The sequence below is a fragment of the Rhinopithecus roxellana genome, chromosome 5, assembly GCF_007565055.1.
Source record: "Rhinopithecus roxellana isolate Shanxi Qingling chromosome 5, ASM756505v1, whole genome shotgun sequence".
NCBI classification, from domain to species: domain Eukaryota; kingdom Metazoa; phylum Chordata; class Mammalia; order Primates; family Cercopithecidae; genus Rhinopithecus; species Rhinopithecus roxellana.
In genome coordinates this window covers 103,947,417-103,967,557 of record NC_044553.1, presented here as the reverse complement: position 1 = coordinate 103,967,557, position 20,141 = coordinate 103,947,417, and the positions used below count along the sequence as shown (strand labels likewise).

At 40.1% G+C, this 20,141-nt stretch overlaps 1 protein-coding gene across 3 annotated transcripts in view; it reads left to right on the top strand.

Moving 5' to 3' along the window:
• Positions 1-19,221, top strand: part of PSMA6 (proteasome 20S subunit alpha 6) — a 28,153-nt gene extending 8,932 nt beyond the window's left edge. The window contains exons 2-7 of one of the 3 annotated variants that reach the window (XM_010385545.2): positions 8,953-9,047; positions 10,195-10,276; positions 12,133-12,288; positions 14,272-14,450; positions 15,777-15,871; positions 18,996-19,221. In XM_010385545.2, coding sequence (XP_010383847.1) covers positions 8,953-9,047; positions 10,195-10,276; positions 12,133-12,288; positions 14,272-14,450; positions 15,777-15,871; positions 18,996-19,053 — 665 coding nt within the window. In that variant the 3' untranslated portion in view covers positions 19,054-19,221. Of the gene's footprint in view, positions 1-8,952; positions 9,048-10,194; positions 10,277-12,132; positions 12,289-14,271; positions 14,451-15,776; positions 15,872-17,059; positions 17,096-18,995 lie in introns of those variants that run through there. The other 2 variants (XM_030931186.1, XM_030931187.1) reach the window with 2 other exon arrangements.
• Positions 19,222-20,141: the final 920 nt, after the last annotated feature.

The following is a 20,141-nucleotide window of genomic DNA, read 5'->3' as shown; positions in this document are numbered from 1 at the left end:
ATGAAATAAGGACTGTAAGAAAAGAAGCAGGCTTATAAAGAGGAAGAGTTTATTTTTAGTCATGTCTGTGGCTAATAAGCATAGGTATTTGGAGAAATAGACATTTATGATTATAAGTCCAGAGCTAGAGAAGACAGATTAGTAGTGATTATCTAGGTTATAGCTGAATCCATGGTATAGGGTAAAATCATCCAGGGATGGAGAAAATAATAGAATTCTGGGAAATACCATTATTTCAGGAGCTGGCTGAAGAGATGAAAGTGGTGAAGAAGATTGAGAAGGGAAGTTCAGAGAAGAAGGAGAGGAATAATAGAAATGATATTCCTAACAAAGAACTTTAAATTTGGCCAGGCGCAGTAGTTCACACCTATAGTCCCAGCACTTTGGAAGGCCAAGGCAGACAGATCACTTGAGGTCAGGAGTTTGAGACCAGCCTGGCCAACATGGTGAAACCCCGTCTCTACTAAAAATACAGAAAAATTAGTTGGGTGTGGTGGTGTGTGCCTGTAATCCCAGCTACTTGGGAGGCTGAGGCAGGAGAATTACTTGAACCTGGGAGGCGGAGGTTGTGGTGAGCCAAGATCGCTCCACTGCACACCAGCCTAGGTGACAGAGTGAGACTCCATCTCAAAAAAAAAAAACAACAAAAAAAAAACCACTTTAAAATCCAGTTGGTCAGTTACACTGGCCACATTTTATGTGCTCAATAGCCACATATGACTAATGACTATCATATTGGACATTGCAAATATAGAACATTGCCAGCATCACAGAAATTTCTGTTGGACAGCACTGGTCTATATAAAGAACGAGGGCCCCCTTAATGAATCCTGGTAAATTCTCAAGTGCATTCTCTGTTGAGAAGCATTTTTTATATGTAAAATGTTTTTTATTTTGTGGGACAAAAGTTTATGTGGTAGGGAAGATACTCTTTTATCTTTTGTGGCTTTTACCTTTTTGCATTATTAAGCAATAAGCATGTATTCATTTATTTAGTTCAGGGATGACGGACGCAAATGCTTACACAGACCAGATAAGTAATGCCAATGAGTGAAACAGGCTGGGTGAAAGATAACAGGAAATGGTGGGACCTGTGGAAAACTACAAAACACCTGCTCAGCTTAGGTGATTTTTTTTTTCTCTGTGGCCAGTTGCTATGTAGGATTGGGGATCAAGTGTTACTAGAATTTTTTTTTTTCCCTAGGAAAAACTTAATCACCTCTGTAAAGACCCTCTGCCTGCTTTTGCCATATAAGGTAAAATTCACAGGTTCCAGGGACTAGGACATAGATATCTTTTGGGGATGCATTTACCAGTCTACCAGAGGGTTAATGATTTTATTGACTCAAAGAACCAGTTTTTGACTTAGCTGGTTTTTCTCTTGTTGTCTGTTACTCTTGCTTGATTTCTGGCCATGTCGTCCAGGCTGGTCTCAAACTTCTGGGCTCAGGTGATCCTCCTCATTCAGCCTCCTAAAGTGCTGGGGTTACAAGCAGGAGCCACCACACACAGCCAGAATCACTACAAATTTAGTGGCGTTTAAACAATACACATTTATTATGTCATAGTTTCTTTATGTTTTTCATTTGTTGCCAGTAGTATTCTACACATAACAACTAGGTCAAGGTGGTTGCTAATGTGGTTCCGTTCTTTTTTTTTTTTCTCTTTCCATTTCTAACATTTGCTGAGTGGCAGTGTTAAAATCTTCAACCATGTGGGACTGGCCATTCCTCCCTGTAAGTTTGTCAGTTTTGAAGCTCTCTTATAAGGTGCATATATATTTATGTCTTTTTTATGAATTGATCCTTTTACCATTATGAAATGTCTGTCTTTATCTCTGATAATATTTTGTCTTGAAGTCTACTTTGTCTGATATTAATATAGCCACTTCAGCTTCCTTATGCTTAACTGTTTATGTGGTAAGCTGCTGTTTCATCCATTTATCAGCATGTTTCTGATAGATAGCATATAGTTGGGTCTCGCCTTTTTTTTTTTTTTTTTAATCTTGAGACAAAGAGTCTCGCTCTGTCACCCAGGCTGGAGTGCAGTGGCCCGATCCTAGCTCACCGCAACCTCTGCCTCTCAGATTCAAGCAGTTCTTCTGCCTTAGCCTCCCAAGTAGCTGAGATTACAAGCATATGCCATCATAACCGGCTAATTTTTGTATTTTTAGTAGAGGCAGGGTTTCACCATGTTGGCCAGCATGGTCTCGCACACCTCCTGAGGTGACCCACCAGCCTTGGCCTCCCAAAGTGCTGGGATTACAGGCATGAGCCACTGTGCCTGGCAGGTCTTGCTTTTTTATCCATTCTAACAATTTATGCCTTTAATTGGAATATTTAGTCCTTTAACATTTAATGCGGTTGTTGATATGGTTAGATTTATAGTTTATTGTTTTATTATTTGCTTTTCTGTTTTATTTGCTTGTTTGTTCCTCTGTACCTCCTTTCCTACCTTCTGTTGGATTGAGTAGTTTTTAGAATTTCATTTTAATCTATTAATTTTTTGGTTACTACTTTGCTTTTTTTTTTTTTTTTTTTTAGTGATTGCTCTAAGGATTATATACATCTCTTAGTCTTCTTAGAGTTAGTATTTATCACTTCACTTAAAATGTAGAAAACTTGGCCGTGCATGGTGGCTCACGCTTGTAATCCCAGAACTTTGAGAGGCTGAGGCAGGCAGATCATCTGAGGTCAGGAGTTCAGGACCAGCCTGGCCAATATAGTGAAACCCCATCTCTACTAAAAATACATAAATTAGCTGGGCGTGGTGGTGGCACCTGTAATCCGAACTACTCAGGAGACTGAGGCAGGATAATTGATTGAACCCAGGAGGCAGAGGTTGCAGTGAGCCGAGATCGTGCCATTGCACTCCAGCCTGGGCAACAAGAGCAAAACTCCATCTCAAAAAAAAAAAAAAAAAGTGCAAAGCTTGAAATGTTACTTACTCCCTTTCCCTTCTATGAAGTAATACATCTACATATTTTAGAAACTCCACAAGTCTTACAACTTTTCCTTTAAAAAGTCATGTATTTTTAAGGAAGGGAATAAAATAATTCTTTGTGTTTGCTCAGATATTTACCATTTTTGATGTTGCTCATTTTTTAAGATCAGAATTTTTATCTGGCATCATTTTTCTTCAGCTTGAAGAATTGTCTTTAGCGTTTCTTGTGCCCATCTGAAAGTGTCTTTATTTTACCTTCATTCTTGAAGGATATTTTTGTTGTGTGTATTCTGAATTGGCAGGTTTTTCTTTTCACCCTTTAAGAATGTTATTCCACTATCTTCAGATTAAATCAGCAGACATTTATATATTGTTCTCTTGTATGTAATTTGTTTTTCTCTGTTTTCAAAATTTTTTCTATTTTTGGTTTTCAGACATTGGACCATAATGAATCTATATGTAATTTTCTTTGTTTTCATTCTGCTTGGAGTTTTCTGAGGTTCTTTAATCTGAAGTTTTTTTGTCTTTTGCCATATTTTGAACATTTTTAGCCATTATTTCTCCAGATTTTGTTTCCCCATTCTTTGCTCTCCATATAGGATTCCAGTTATACATGTCTTACACATTTTGATGTAGACCCACAGATTCATTGTTTTTTTCCAACTATTTTTTCTGCCTTTTTAAGATTGGATAATTTGATGCATTTTCATATTCACTCACTTTTTCCTTTCTCACCTCCGTTCTACAGTTATGTCCATTTGGTGAATTTTTAAATTTTATGTATTATACTTTTCAGTTCTACAATTTACTTTTGCTTCTTTCATTTTTTCTTTGCTGAGATTTCCTGTCATTTTTCATTTTGAGAACATTTTCCATCATGTCATTGAGCATAGTTACAATAACTGTTTTTAAATCTTTGCTAATACACCAACATCTGGGTCATCTCAGGATTGTTCTTTTTGAGAATTAAACACAATATTCCTGGGTTTTGTTGTTTGGTTTTGGTTTTGGTTTTTTAGTTTGACTTGGTTTGTTTTTTGGTATGTTGAGAGTTCTGGATTGTATCCTGGACATTTATGAATGTTATTTTGTGAAGACTCTGGATTCTGTTACATTTCTCCAAAGAGTGTTGACTTATTTTGTTCTAGTAGGCAGTTAATTTGGTTATTCTCAAGCTACAAAGTCTGTCTCTTGGGTGGCATCTTAAATCTCACTCTGTTTCTTTTATCCTTAATTGGGCCGCTTGGAGTCTGCCTTGTGTGTGTTGTTCTGGAATCTGCCAGAGATTTGGGCAGTGTTTATATATAGAAGTTGGGACTCTCACTCCCTAGTGCTCTCCTTTCTCTCCCTCGTTTTTCTAGCAGCTATTGTTACCCCAAACTGTTCTCTAGTTCTTCAGGCCAAAAAGACTGAATTTTCTGTGGGAGTTCAGCCTTTACTGCTCTCAGATTATGAGCCACAAAAATGGGAAGCTCAACTCATGCCATTCCTTTCTCCAGCTGTTGACTTCCCCTCTAGAATCTGACTTTGTGGTGTCTTTAGGTAGTTGTTGTTTTGTTTAGAGTTAGTTTTTATTTGTGGAGGGCTGATCTGATAGAAGCTTTATTAGCCATAATCAGGATCAGAACCAAGAAGCAATGTGAAAGTTGTACAGCTCGCCCTCCATATTTATGGGTTCCTCATCCATGGATTCAACCAGCTGATCATAAATATTAAGGGAAAAAATTGCTCCTGTACTGAACACATACAGATTTTTTTCTTGTCACTATTCGCTAAACAATGTAGTATAACAACTATTTAGCATTTGCATTGTATTAGCTAGTGTAGTGTAAGCTAGAGATAATTTCTTTCTTTCTTTCTTTTTTTTTTAGATGGAGTCTCACTCATTGTATTAGCTTGTGTAGTGTAAGCTAGAGATAATTTCTTTCTTTCTTTTTTTTTTTAGATGGAGTCTTGCTCTGTCGCCCAGGCTGGAGTGTAGTGGTGCAATCTCAGCTCACTACAACCTCCGCCTCCCAGGTTCAAGCGATTTTCCTGCCTCAGCGTCCTGAGTAGCTGGGATTACAGGCATCTGCCCCCATGCCCGGCTAATTTTTGTGTTTTTAATAGAGACAGGGTTTCACCATTTGGGCCAGGTTGGTATTAAACTCCTGACTTCAGGTGATCCACCTCTCTCTGCCTCCCTAAGTGCTGGGATTACAGGTGTCAGCCACCATGCCTGGCCAAGTTAGGGATAATTTCAAGTATACAGGAGGATATACATAGGCGATGTGCAAATACTGTGCCATTTTATATCAGAGACGAGTTTCTGTGGATTTTGGTATCCATGGGAGGTCCTAGAACCAATCCCCACAGATAGGGAGGCACCAGCTTTTTTTTAGAAGTTATTTGTAGCATAGGCTGAATGCAGTGGCTCACACCTGTAATCCCAGCATCTGGGAGGCCGAGGTGGGTGGATCACCTGAGGTAAGGAGTTCAAGACCAGCCTGGCTGGCATGGCGAAACCCCATCTCTGAAAATACAAAGATTAGCCAGGCGTGGTGGTGCACACCTGTAATCCCAGCTACTTGGGAGGCTGAGGCAGGAGAATTGCTCCAACCCAGGAGGCAGAGGTTGCAGTAAGCCAAGATCGCACCTCTGTACTCCAGCCTGGGCGACAGAGTAAGACTCCATCTCAAAAAAAAAAAAGTATTTGTAGTGTAATGGGATGGTAAAATTTTGCTATTATAATTAACCAATTAAATTGGGGTTGTGGCTCATACCTGCTGTAATCCCAGCTACTCCAGAAGCCAAGGCGGGAGGCTCATTTGAGACCAAGAGTTTGAGACCAGCCTGGGCAATGTAGTGAGACCCCATCCCTAAAAATTTTTTTTAAATTAGTTAGGCATGGTGATACCCACCTGTAGTCCCAGCTGCTCGGGAGACTAACATGGGAGGGTCTGAATCAGAAGTTTGAGGCTGTGGTGAGCTATGATTGTGCCATTGCACTCAGCCTGGGTGACAGAGCAAGATGCTGTCTCTTGCTCCATAATGATAATAATGATAAAACCAGTTAAATCCAAGCCATATTTGAAGATTTCTTTTCTTTCTTTTTTTTTTTTTTTTTTTTTCCTGAAACAGGGTCTTGCTCTGTTGCCCAGGCTGGAGTGTAGTGGTGTGAGCACAGCTCACTGCACCCTTGACCTCCTGGGCTCAAGTGATCCTTCTGCCTCGGCCTCCCAAGGAACTGGGACCATAGGCGCACCACCATGCCTGGCTAACATTTTTTTGTAGAAACAGGGTCTTGCCATGTTGCCCAAGCTGGCCTCAGGCTCCTGGGCTCAAGTGGTTCTCCTGCCTTGGCTTCCCAAATTGCTAGGATTATAGGCATGAACCACTGCACCCAACCAAGGATTTCCTTAAGGCGATTTTTCTATAATCATTTTTGCTCTATTCTTTTGTCATCTCTTAAATATTTAGCCATTTAGAAATATTTGATGATTTATTACAGTTTCTATTAAAGGAGATTCTTTAGCGTGATAGGCAGTAGCTTTCGCAGCTGGTCCTCATCACCTGTGACTTTTTGAACAGATGAGGCCAGGGCTCAGACTCAGTGCCCAGAGTAACACTCGAAGACAGAATTTTGAAATAATCTGTTACATGTGAAAATGTAAATAATGATTGAGATTATGAATAATTATCTAAAAGTTATCTTCTGTGTTTTCATATTTTCTGCCATGAACATGTATTGATTTTTGTTGCTTTTCCCCTGATTACAAAATATGTACCCAGGCCAGGCACAGTGACTCATGCCTGTAATCCTAAGGTGGGAGGATCACTTGAGCCAAAGAGTTTGAGACCAGCCTGGACGACATAGCAAGACCCCATATCTATTTTTAACTAAAAATAAGCAGGCCAGGCATAGTGGCTCATCCCTGTAATCCCATCACTTTGGGAGTCTGAGGTAGGAGAATCGCTTGAGTCCAGGAGTTTGAGACCAGCCTGGGCAACATGGGAAGACTCCATCTCTACAGAAAAAAATTTGAAAATTAGCTGGATGTGGTGGTATACACCTGTGGTCCCAGCTACACAGGAGGGTGAGGCTGGAGGATCGCTTGGGCCCAGGAAGTCGAGGCTGCAGTGAGCTATGATCATGCCCTGGTGCTCCAGCCTAGGCAACAGAGCAAGACCCTATCTCAAAACCCACCAAAATATGTGTCTATTATTAAATTTAAACATTGCAGAGAGTGGCCTGGTGGCTCACGCCTGTAATCTCAGCACTTTGGAATGCTGATAGGGGAGGATCACTTGAGCTCAGGAGTTCAAGACCAGCCTGGGCAACATAGTGAGACCTAATTTCTACTAAAACTTTTTTAAAAAAGAAAAATTTGGGCTGGGTACAGTGGCTCACACCTGTAATCCCAGCACTTTAGGAGGCTGAGGCAGGCGGATCACCTGAGGTCGGGAGTTTGAGACCAGCCTAGCCAACATGGTGAAACGCTATCTCTACTGAAAATACAAAAACTAGCTGGATATTGTGGCGGGCACCTATAATCCCAGCTACTCAGGAGGCTGAGGCAGGAGAATCACTTGAGCCCGGGAGGCAGAGGTTGCAGTGAGCTGAGATCATGCCACTGCACTCCAGTCTGGGTGATAGAGCGAGACTCTGTCTCTAAAAGAAAAAAAAAAAAATTTGCAGAAATATATAGCATATAAATTGGTAGTCTCATCTGTAATCATACTGTCCAAAGACAACCATTATCAGTTATACTACATGGTACCAAAGTAGATTTTTTGTAAGCTATTATTTTGATCCTAGTGTTTTAACCAATAGAATAGAGTGACAGCAGCTAGAAGTGCATAAGCTGAAGTCTGTTACAGATAGAGTCATATGTTGGCCTGGCGTGGTGGCTCACGCTTGTAATCCTAACACTTTGGGAGGCCGAGGCAGGCAGATCACCTGAGGTCAGGAGTTCGGCACCAGCCTGGCCAATGGGGTGAAACCCCACTTTACTAAAAATACAAAAACTTAGCTGGGCATGGTGGTGCACACCTGTAATCCCAGCTAGTTGGGAGGCTGAGGCAGGAGAATCGCTTGAACCTGGGAGGCAGAGGTTGTAGTAAGTTGAGATCATGCCACTACACTCCAGCCTGGGTGACAGTGAGACTCCATCTCAAAAAAAAAAAAAAAGATAGAGTCATATGTTGTAGGTAACACGAAAATTGCAAAAAGCATGATCCAGAAATATTCAACTTGGTAGACAAAAATCAATGCAGAATAATCAAACAGCAATTAAAACTGCATGTGGTCAAATTAGTTACTGACCAAAAGTTCACAGAAGTATTAAGTCTGGAAAAAATTTAGAGCAGCTAAATTTGACCTGGGAAAACCAGACTTAGAAATAGTGGCCACAAAAAAAACTTTTGAAATGACAAAACATCATTGATAAAGATGCAGTATGATCTTTATGATCAGTATGCAGTATGATTGGGGTGGGGAGCACCTGTAATCCCTGCACTTTGGGAGGCCAAGGCAGGCGGATCACCTGAGGTCAGGAATTCAAGACTAGCCTGGCCAACATGGCGAAATCCCGTCTCTACTAAAAATACAAAAATTAGCCAGGTGTGGTGGCACATACCTGTAATCCCAGCTACTTGGGAGACTGAGGCAGGAGACTAGCGTTAACCTGGCAGGCAGAGGTTGCAGTGAGCCGAGATCGCACCACTGCACTCCAGCCTGGGTGACAGAGCAAGACTCTGTTTCAAAAAAAAAAAAAAACTTTATTGGAAATTGGATGCATCAGCCTAATGAAAATAATTTCAGTAAAATGAAAATGGAAGAAATGGAGTTGGTTTAACTGTGACTTATGGTCATTATTATTATTTTGATTTTGCACATCTTGGAATCCTATATGAGCCTTCCGTGTTCGTGTAGCTCTTTGTCATTGTTTTTAATGACTATTTATTATTTCATTGCAAGAATCTACAATAATTTATTCCAACTTAAAAAAAAACTGTTCTGTTTTCCAGAATATGCTTTTAAGGCTATTAACCAGGGTGGCCTTACATCAGTAGCTGTCAGAGGGAAAGACTGTGCAGTAATTGTCACACAGAAGAAAGTACCTGTAAGTAATACTGCCCAAATAGTTAATTACAGAATACAAGAATTTTTTGGCCAAGTGCAGTGGCTCACGCCTGTAATCCCAGCATTTTGGGAGGCTGAGGTGGGCAGATCACCTGAGGTCGGGAGTTCAAGACCAGCCTGACCAGCATGGAGAAAACCCATCTCTACTAAAAATACAAAATTAGCCAGGCGTGGTGGCACATGCCTGTAATCCCAGCTACTTGGGAGGCCAAGGCAGGAGAATCGCTTGAACCTGGGAGATAGAGGTTATGGTGAGCTGAGATCACACCATTGTACTCCAGCCTGGGCAACAAGAGCGCAACTCCATCTCAAAAAAACAAAAAGAATTTTTCATGGGTTTGTAGAAAAGTGTTTTTTTTTTTTTTTTTGAGATGGAGTCTCGCTCTGTCGCCCGGGCTGGAGTGCAGTGGCTGGATCTCAGCTCACTGCAAGCTCCGCCTCCCGGGTTTACGCCATTCTCCTGCCTCAGCCTCCCAAGTAGCTGGGACTACAGGCGCCAGCCACCTCGCCCGGCTAGATTTTTGTATTTTTTAGTAGAGACGGGGGTTTCACCATGTTAGCCAGGATGGTCTCGAACTCCTGACCTCGTGATCCGCCCGTCTTGGCCTCCCAAAGTGCTGGGATTACAGGCTTGAGCCACTGCGCCCGGCCGAAAAGTGTATTTTTATATACAAATATTAACATAAAAAAACAGCAAATATTAACATGATTCTTGCTTTAACTCTGCTTTCCTGTCATCCAAGAAGTGTCTATTGAACATCTATATACAGTTCAGCTGTGTGGACAGAATTAGCATATTAAACTTTGTGGTGTGATTGTAAGCATAATGGGATTTAAGTCTTTTGTCTTTGGGGACCTTGAGACATTTTTATTAAGCTATTGTTTGTCCACAGGGAAAGTATCATCTAGAAAAGGAAAATAGAGCCCCTCGAAACCCTTTTTTTAAAATTGATTTTAACTATAAAATGGTCAGAAGACATTTATTTTACAGCTTATTTTTATGGTTCCATAGTATTGTTTTCTCCAAGAAGCAGGGCAAATTAAAAAAACATAATTTTTTTTTATTATAACTACACAGAAACCTGTACATGTTTTTTAAAATTATCTTTGTTTATTTTGCTTATTAGGACAAATTATTGGATTCCAGCACAGTGACTCACTTATTCAAGATAACTGAAAGCATTGGTTGTGTGATGACCGGAATGACAGGTAATTAGCTAGACATGTGTAGATATACAAGCCTTTTGTTATTTTCTTCAAACTATTTTGAGTTTTGTATTAATTTTAAACTTATTCTGATTGCCTGATTTTCAGGTGCCATGAGTGGATTTGCAGTCTTCAAGACTAGTATCAATATTTTAAGAGTATTGTGAGCTTTTTTGAAATTATACATATAGTATAATTAAATGTTTATGCTACTGTCAGAGAAACTGGGCTGAGACCCCTTTCATAGATGATTTTATCTTATTTCAGCTATTGTTAGTAGTTTAAGGGGACCTACGTCAGTATATCTCAAACCTGGTTATAATGGCACCGGTTAGAAGTGAGTGAGAATTATTATGAAAATTATTTTAGATTGGGCACAGTGGCTGACAGTTGTAATCCCAGCACTTTGGGAGGCCAAGGTGAGAGGATTGTTTAAGACCAGGAGTTCAAAACCAGCCTGGGCAACATGGTGAGACTCCATCTCTATAACAAATGTAGAAATTAGCTGGTGGCTGGGCACAGTGGCTCACACTTGTAGTCCCAGCACTTTGGGAGGCTGAGGCAGGTGAATCACTTGAGGTCAGGAATTCGAGATCAGCCTGGCCAACATGGTGAAACTCCGTCTCTACTAAAAATACAGGAAAAGGCCAGGCATGGTGGCTCACACCTGTAATCCCAGCACTTTGGGAGGCCGAGGCAGGCAGATCATTTGAGGTCAGGAGTTTGAGACCAGCCTGGCCAACATGGTGAAACTCCATCTCTACTAAAAATACAAAAATTAGCTGGGCATGGTGGCGCACACCTGTAATCCCAGCTATTCCAGAGGGTGAGGCAGGAGAATTGCTTGAACTCAGGAGGCAGAGGTTGCAGTGAGCTGACATTGCACCGCTGCACTCCAGCCTGGGCAACAGAGTGAGACTCTGTCTCAAAAAATAAAAATAAAAATACCAAAAAACTTAACCAGCTATGGTGGCAGGTGCCTGTAATCATAACTACTCGGGAGGCTGAGGCAAGAGAATTGCTTGAACCTGGAAGGTAGAGGTTGCAGTGAGCCAAGATCATGACACTGTACTGCAGCCTGGGCAACAGAGCAAGACTCCATCTGAAGAAGAAAAAAGAAAAATTAGCTGGTATGGTGGCACATCCCTGTAGTCCTAGCTACTCAGGAGGCTGAGGTAGGAGGCTGCAGTGAGCTATGATGGCTCACTGGGTGCCAGTCCAAGACCCCATCTCTAAAAAATAAATGAAAAACTAATTTACTAATTTAAGCCTAAAAACAAAGATTAAGAAAGATTATTCTCCTTAATACTTTTGTTGTTTATTTGTTTGTTTTTGGAGACAGTCTCACTTTGTCACCCAGGCTGCCTCTTCCTCCTGGGTTCAAGCAATTCTCATGCCTCAACCTCCCGGGTAGCTGGGACTACAGGTATGCACCACCACGCCCAGCTAATTTTTGTATTTTTAGTAGAGACAGGATTTCGCCATGTTGGCCAGGCTGGTCTCGAACTCCTGGCCTCAAATTTTCCCGCCTATCTTGGCCTCCCAAAGTGTTGAGTCACCATACCCTGCCTCTTTAATGCTTATTCTTACTGGATACTTGTAGAAACTATTTTGACTGCTAATGAAAGGCTCAGTATAAAAGGGCAGTACTGTGTAGAGAGCTTAATGTTTTTAAATTTTTTTTGTATACTTGTTGATGAGTTATTTAGTATTCATTGGGGGACAAAAAGCCATAGTGGACCCTTTCTCTTTAACTCATATATATCTATATGGTGGGAAAATTGCCTGGCTAAATTGCCTGGCTTTCAGGTTTGTTCTTTCCTTCTAACCAGATAAACCTTTGTTTTTTATGCTATAAGCTGACAGCAGATCCCAGGTACAGAGGGCACGCTATGAGGCAGCTAACTGGAAATACAAGTATGGCTATGAGATTCCTGTGGACATGCTGTGTAAAAGAATTGCCGATATTTCTCAGGTCTACACACAGAATGCTGAAATGAGGCCTCTTGGTTGTTGTAAGTATGCTAAGAAGTCTCCCAAATAATTGATGAATTGTAACTTTCTACAGAACATGTATACAGAGTTATTTAAATAACACTTGAGTTCTGAACATGTGGTTTGGAAAATAGAGTGGGAAAATCTTTTTAACAAATCAGAACTAAAGGATAGGTTTCACAACAGTATGTCAGGCATTATCTTTAAGCTTTAGATGCTGTTAGACTTTTTATCAAAATCGTTCCATTTGGAGTATGTGATTTGAAAGATGCAAGTCCTAATTTTATTAGGATGTTGTAATGAGATTCTACTGCAATTCCAGATTACTAATTCCATAGAAATACCTCCATCGGGCATCTTAACAATGTAGCTGTTTCTTTTGACCACCCTAAAGAATTAGGGTCACACACAGGTCTGTGATTCACATTTTTAGAATAAATTTCTATTTTTGAAAACAAGTAAAATTGTATTGGGAGAGGGATGAGATTTACTGATTTTTAGATGTAATGTAATAAATTAGCCTGAAAAATTCAATGCATGTTTGTTTCTGACATTGTGTCTTTCATTTATGAGCATTAAAGCAGTCAGTGTAATGATTTCTGTTTAGCATCTGACCCTCTTGGCTTCTCACTTAAAAATTACTTAAATCCAGCTGGGCGTGGTGGCTCAAGCCTGTAATCCCAGCACTTTGGGAGGCCACAGTGGGTGGATCACAAGGACAGGAGATCGAGACCATCCTAGCTAACATGGTGAAACCCCGTCTGTACTAAAAATACAAAAAATTAGCTGGGCGTGGTGGCGGGCGCCTGTAGTCCCAGCTACTCGGTAGGCTGAGGCAGGAGAATGGCGTGAACCCAGGAGGTGGAGCTTGCAGTGAACCGAGATTGCGCCACTGTACTCCAGCCTGGGTGACAAAGCGAGAGTCCATCTCAAAAAAAAAAAAAAAAAAAAAAATTACTTAAATCCTATTCATCTTGCAAGACCTTGAAGGAAAGAAGTATTTGTTGTTTCCCCAAGCAGTAAGTGGGTACCTTTTTGTGTTGCCCTTGTATTTTGTATATATCAAATATAAGAAAGCAGTTAAACCTTAAGTACTTTGTTACCTACACTGAGTAGAAAGAAATTTAATGATGGTGTTTATTTTAATTGTATGCCTATAATGTGGTGACATTAGAATTGTAGTAACAAAGTTACATGTATAGAATTTAGAGCTTGGTTTGTGTGACTTACTAGAGGAGTATATACCAACAGTAATGAAGATGAGCAGTGTAAAGGTGAGCAGGTAACCTGTAAGTGTATTTCAGTTTGCACCAGCATTGCCAAAGTGTGTCCCATACACTGTTCCCTGGAACCTTAATAAGTATTTCTTAAAAAAAATAAAAATTTAAAAAAGGGTATTTCTTGGTCAAACAAACTGAGGAACTACTGAGTTAAAGTGAAATAGGTCAGTCTGCAACAAAATATTTCAGAACATTTAATATGCTATTATTCCAGAAAAGGTATACAAAAGTGTTTCTGGGCCCGGCATCGTGGTGCACACTTGTAATCCCAGCACTTTGGGAGGCCGAGGCAGGAGGATCACTTGAACCCAGGAGTTCGAGACCAGCCTGGGCAACAGCGAGATCTCGTCTCTTAAAAAAAAAAAAAAAAGTGTTTTTGAGGTTTCTTTGACCTGGCAACATCTTGAAGGATTAGGGTTCAAATAAACATGCTTGGATAACAGCAAGGATTGGAAAAACTATTTTTGAATTATATTTGTAATTATTCAAACTGTTTTTTTAATCTGTGATAAATCCTTTTGTGAAGTGGGAATTTATCTGTTACCTAATTTACCTGTGGTGATAACCTGTATTTTGTTTTTCAGTTTTCTTAAAGGAAAATACATACCCTAAAATTGATGGCTAAAGTAATGATTAGCGGCAGCTATGTGACACCACCAAGAAAGAGGAGATGTCATTGAATAAAACTAAAACATATTTAACTAGGGTCTTTTCTCTTTTTAGGTATGATTTTAATTGGTATAGATGAAGAGCAAGGCCCTCAGGTATATAAGTGTGATCCTGCAGGTTACTACTGTGGGTTTAAAGCCACTGCAGCAGGAGTTAAACAAACTGAGTCAACCAGCTTCCTTGAAAAAAAAGTGAAGAAGAAATTTGATTGGACATTTGAACAGACAGTGGAAGTAAGTCAACTAAAAGGAGCTGACTTTTTTTTATGTTATATAGAACAGTGAGGATCTTTGTATAATTTCTATAAAAAGCTATTCCTGAACTATATTCTAGGATTCAAGTTTGTCAACTTAATAATGAAATTGATATCATACAGCTGACATAGACAAATTTGGGTTACTTTTATTCACTCAATTCATTATTTCATAATGTATTTGAGGTGGCTTTCAAGAAGACACATATAGTAGGAAAATATAAATAAAAATAGGAACCAGCTGGGCATGGTGGCATACACGTGTAGTCCCAGCTACTTGGGATGCTGAAGCTGGAGGAGTGCTTGAGTCCAGGTGGCCAGTCCTATTTACTGCCAGGAAATTAAAAACAAAAATTTTAGTAGATTTGGAGTGTTTAAGTCTGGAATTAAAACCATTCTGAACATGCTAACAACATGCTTCTGATAAATGACCAAATAAAAATTACAATCTAATGCTTTTACGTTTGGTTTCAAAGTATGCTTAAAGGAGATAAAAAGCTAGTTCGTGTTCAGGAAGTACTGGGCCCTGTCTAAATGTTTCTTGAAGGTTTTTAAAATTGCAATTCTTAATTAATTATATAAATAACCACATCAGGTATAAAAACACTTAAGGCCAAGCATGGTGGCTCACACCTGTAATCCCAGTACTTTGAGAGGCAGACAGATCACCTGAGGTCAGGAGTTTGAGACCACCCTGGCCAACATGGTAAAACCCCGTCTCTACTGAAAATAGAAAAATTAGAAAAATTAGCCGGGCATGGTGGCAGGCGCCTGTAATTCCAGCTACTCAGGAGACTGAGGCAGGAGACTTGCTTGAACCCACAAGCCTGAGGATGAAGCGAGCCAAGCTGGCGCCACTGCACTACAGACTGGGCGACAGAGTGAGACCCTGTCTCAAAGAAAAAAAGCAAAACAAAAAAAATCAACAACAAAAACACTTAAAACATTCTTAAATTGTTTTTACTGTAAATTCCTTGAAGGTACAGGGAGTATAATTCATCTTTATCCTTTTCCCATTTCACCCCAAGTGCTAAGTGAAGCATAGTGCCTGGGTCATGAAGCCAATAAACTTTTGTATAAATCATCCTGTTTAATTAATGGACCCCTTTATTATTTGACTTGGTAGAGACAAGTTTCTCATCATTGGGAGGCCATGCATTAGGGTTAAGCAGTCTGTTAGTAACATTGAACTACCTCATTAAAACACGGAGCTCCTGATTGACTCCTGATTTGAATAAACTAGGAATGAGAAAACCTTGGAATCTCTAAAAAATACAACATTTTAACATTACGTACTCTTTTTCAGACTGCAATTACATGCCTGTCTACTGTTCTATCAATTGATTTCAAACCTTCAGAAATAGAAGTTGGAGTAGTGACAGTTGAAAATCCTAAATTCAGGTGAGTGATATTGTGGGCCAAATGCAGACTAGAAAGGTGGAGGCATGTGAGTCCATGTGTCCTATAATTTGTGGGGGAAATCTTTTTTCTGTAACTATCATTATAGTTTTTTTTTTCTTTCCCCAGCACCTGAGATCTGTTTTAAAACTTACTGTATTCTCTTTAAGAGTCAGATATGAAAGCTTTTCTCCTTATTTCAGAGTGGTTTTATATCTTAACACCAGAGATAACATAAAGTTACCTTCCTACCTTCCTTATGTAAGGAAAAAAGTTAGCATAGTGTTTTCTTTTTTTTAGGTTAAGGCCAATACAAATTCAATTCCCAAAGTAGTAGTTTGCAAGTTTTTCAGATAGAACTTTGGTTATTTAGTGGTTATTTAAGTAGAACTTTTAGGAGCAATATGAGCTACTGGTATATGTCAGACCCTTATCTGGAGATCTTTGGAAAGCCCACATTTTGAATACAGCTATTTGACTTGCAGATGCTGGATATGGGTGTGTGTGTTCTTACTCACTAAGTGACTAACTCCCACACATCAGCCTTATAGCTTCCATGATTCAAATCCATACTGAGTGCTTCACATAATCAGCTCATTTAATCCTCCCAGCAACCCTGTGAGTCAGTTGATATACCATGGACCAGGATGCTGTTATATTTAACTAATGAAAACACTGCAGTTAAATCCACAGATGCAAGGAACTACTGGGAGGCATTTTAACTATGAGGTGTATCTACTGTTAGATCACAGCCATAAAGACACATGGTCATGGTTGTGGTGTGGGGTACGGGAGTGGTAAACTAAGCTTAACTAGACCTTGAAGAGGTTTTTCGTGGTGTTTTTCTTTTTGTTTTTTGTTTTTTTCCTAATTTGTTCTTTTGGTTGCCCACAGATAAGTCAAATAAACATGACAGATTTAGAAGAATTCATAGGACTTTAAAAAAAAAAAAAAGACAGGAGCTGGGTGATGTAGCATGCATCCGTAGTCTCAGCTCCTCAGGAGGCTGAGGCAAGAGGATGGCTTGAGCCTTGGAGTTCAAAGCTGTAGTGCACAATGATAGTGCCTGTGAATAGCCACTGCACTCTAGCTTGGGTAACATAGTGAGACCCCATCTGTTTAAAAAAAAAAAACAATAACAGCCACAACACCACCAGAACCGAATCTATCCTAGCTTTTTTTTCCCTATAGGAAGAAGTCATAACTTGGATTGGGGTAGGGGTGGAGAGCAAGTTGCTTTCGAAAAAGGTGCCTTTTTTTTTTTTTTTTTAAGCAATAAAAATTTCAGCAGTAATGATTTTAAAATCTCTCTAAGGAACCTACAATTAGTTCTTGTTTTCTTTTCTGTTTGGAGACCTTCCTGCCACCTTTAAACTTGTATTTGTATCTGTTATTTTTAAAATTGGTAAGGAACCAAAAACCTTGTCTTCAAAAAACTTTGTATCATTTATAAGTTCTGTGATAGTAAATATATGTAAATAATTACAATACATAGCATAAGCATCAACAACTATTTAAACTACTTAATATTGCCTTCAGTTGCACTAAAAAATGTCCTTTTGGCCGGGCGCGGTGGCTCAAGCCTGTAATCCCAGCACTTTGGGAGGCCGAGACGGGCGGATCACGAGGTCAGGAGATCGAGACCATCCTGGCTAACACGGTGAAACCCCGTCTCTACTAAAAAATACAAAAAAAAAAACTAGCCGGGCGTGGTGGCGGGCGCCTGTAGTCCCAGCTACTCGGGAGGCTGAGGCAGGAGAATGGCGTGAACCTGGGAGGCAGAGCTTGCAGTGAGCTGAGATCCGGCCACTGCACTCCAGCCTGGGCGACACAGCGAGACTCCGTCTCAAAAAAAAAAAAAAAAAAAAAAAAAAAAAAAAAAAAAAAAAAAAAAATGTCCTTTTGACAAATTTTACTTGTTAAAAGTCTAGTAGTAATAGGTCACATTAACAAGGTTGCCAAATAATTGATTCCTTTCAAGGCAAACATCATTTAGAAAATACATGTTCAGGGCCGCACATGGTGGCTCACGCCTGTAATCCCAGCACTTTGGGAGGCCATCGTGGGCAGATCACTTGAGGTCAGGAGTTTGAGACCAGCCTGGCTAACATGGTGAAACCCCGTCTCTACTAAAAATACAAAAATTAGCCGGGTGTGGTGGTGGATGCCTGTAATCCCAGCTAGTTTGGAGGCTGAGGCAGGAGAATTGATTGAGCCCAGGAGGTGGAGGTTGCAGTGAACCAAGAGTATGGCACTGTACTCCAGCCTGGGCAACAGGGTCAGACTCCATCTCAAAAAAAAAGAAAATATATGTTCAACATGGAGCACTCTCTGGCTGGTAGACTATTCATAGAATTACAACTTTATTTTCACTGAATCTGAACACTTTAATATGTTTAAAATTTCTTCACGAATTTTTATCTTTGAGCTGACATAAATTTGAGTTATACTACATATAAATGTATTTTGATGGCCGGGCACGGTGGCTCACGCCTGTAATCCCAGCACTTTGGGAGGCAGAGGCAGGCAGATCACGGGGTCAGGAGTTCCAGACCAGCCTGGCAAATATGATGAAACCCCATCTCTACTAAAAATACAAAAATTAGCTGGGCGTGGTGGCACGTGCCTATAGTCCCAGCTACTTGGGAGGCTGAGGCAGAAGAATCACCTGAACCTGGGAGGTGGAGCTTGCAGTGAGCTGAGATCACGCCACTGCACTCCAGCCTGCGTGACAGAGCAAGACTCTGTCTCAAAAAAAATTAAAAAATGAAAATAAATGCATTTTGACATAGAAGCTAAATAAAATGCTTTATAGTTTAGCTTTATATTATTCAGTTGAAATATTTTCTTTCTTAGCTGTAACTAAAGAATTTTGTTTTCAAGATACAATTCTAAATCTGTTGTCAAATAAGTAAACATTTTTGTGTATAGGTGAAGGTGATATAATATCTGGGAATTCCTTCAAAATAATCTGAGGGAGGATAAGTGTGTGTAGATTGGTTTATAAATTGATAATTGTTGAAGTAGGTCAATAGGTATATGGGAGTTGATTATACTATCCTACTTTTACGTGTGTTTGAAATTTTTTTTTCAAATGGTTGGTTTTTTTCCCCCTTTTGCCTTCTAGGATTCTTACAGAAGCAGAGATTGATGCTCACCTTGTTGCTCTAGCAGAGAGAGACTAAACATTGTCGTTAGTTTACCAGATCTGTGATGCCACTTACCTGTGTGTTTGGTAACAACAAACCAACATTATGGAGGTCCCTGGATTAAAAAAGGAACCTCTCCCACTCCTCCTGCCACTGAAGTGGTTAGGACTCTATATAAATAAAAACAACACTTTTGGAAAATAATTGCATCCTGTTGTTTTCACCTCCTATTTTAAAATTTATTTTTGACGCCTAATGTACATATTTATGGGGTACAGTGTGATGTTTCGATACATGTATACATTATAATGATCAAATTAGGGTGATTAGTATATCCATCACCTGAAACACCATGTTTTTGTGGTGAGAACATTTAAAATCCTCTCCTCTAGCTATTTTGAGGTACACAATACTTGATCTGTTTTTTGTTTTTTGAAACAAAATCTTGCTCTTTTGCCCAAGCTAGAGTGCAGTAATGTGTTCATGGCTCACTGCAGCTTCGAACTCCCTCGTTCATGTAATCCTCTCACCTCAGCCTCCTTAGTAGCTGTTACTGCAGGTGTACACCATTGCACCCAGCTAATTTTATTATTTGTTTGTAGAGTTGGGGTTTTACTATGTTGCATGGGCTGGTCTCAGACTCCTGGCTGGCATTAAGCGATCCTCCTGCCTCAGCCTCCCAACATGCTGGGATTACAGGCATGAGCCACAGTGCCTGGATCCAGAGTACCTTACTGTTGACTGTAGTCACTCTGCTGTGCAATAGGATACCAAATCTTACTCCTTTTTTATTTTTTTTTTGAGACAGGCACTTGATCTCACCCAGGCTGGAGTGCAGTGGCAGGCGTGCTCATAGCTCACTGCAACCTCAAATACCTGGGGTTAAGCAGTCCTCCCACCTTAGCCTCCCAGGTAGCTAGGACTATAGGTATGCATCACCAGGCCTGGCTAATTTTTTATCTTTTAAAAAATTGACATAGGGGTCTCCCTATGTCACCGAGGCTAGTCTTAAACACCTGGCCTCAAACGGTCCTATCCATCTCAGGCTCCCAAAGTGCTGGTATTACAGGTATAAGTCACTGCACTGGGCCCCTCCTTTCTTTTTTCTTTTCTTTTTTTTTTTT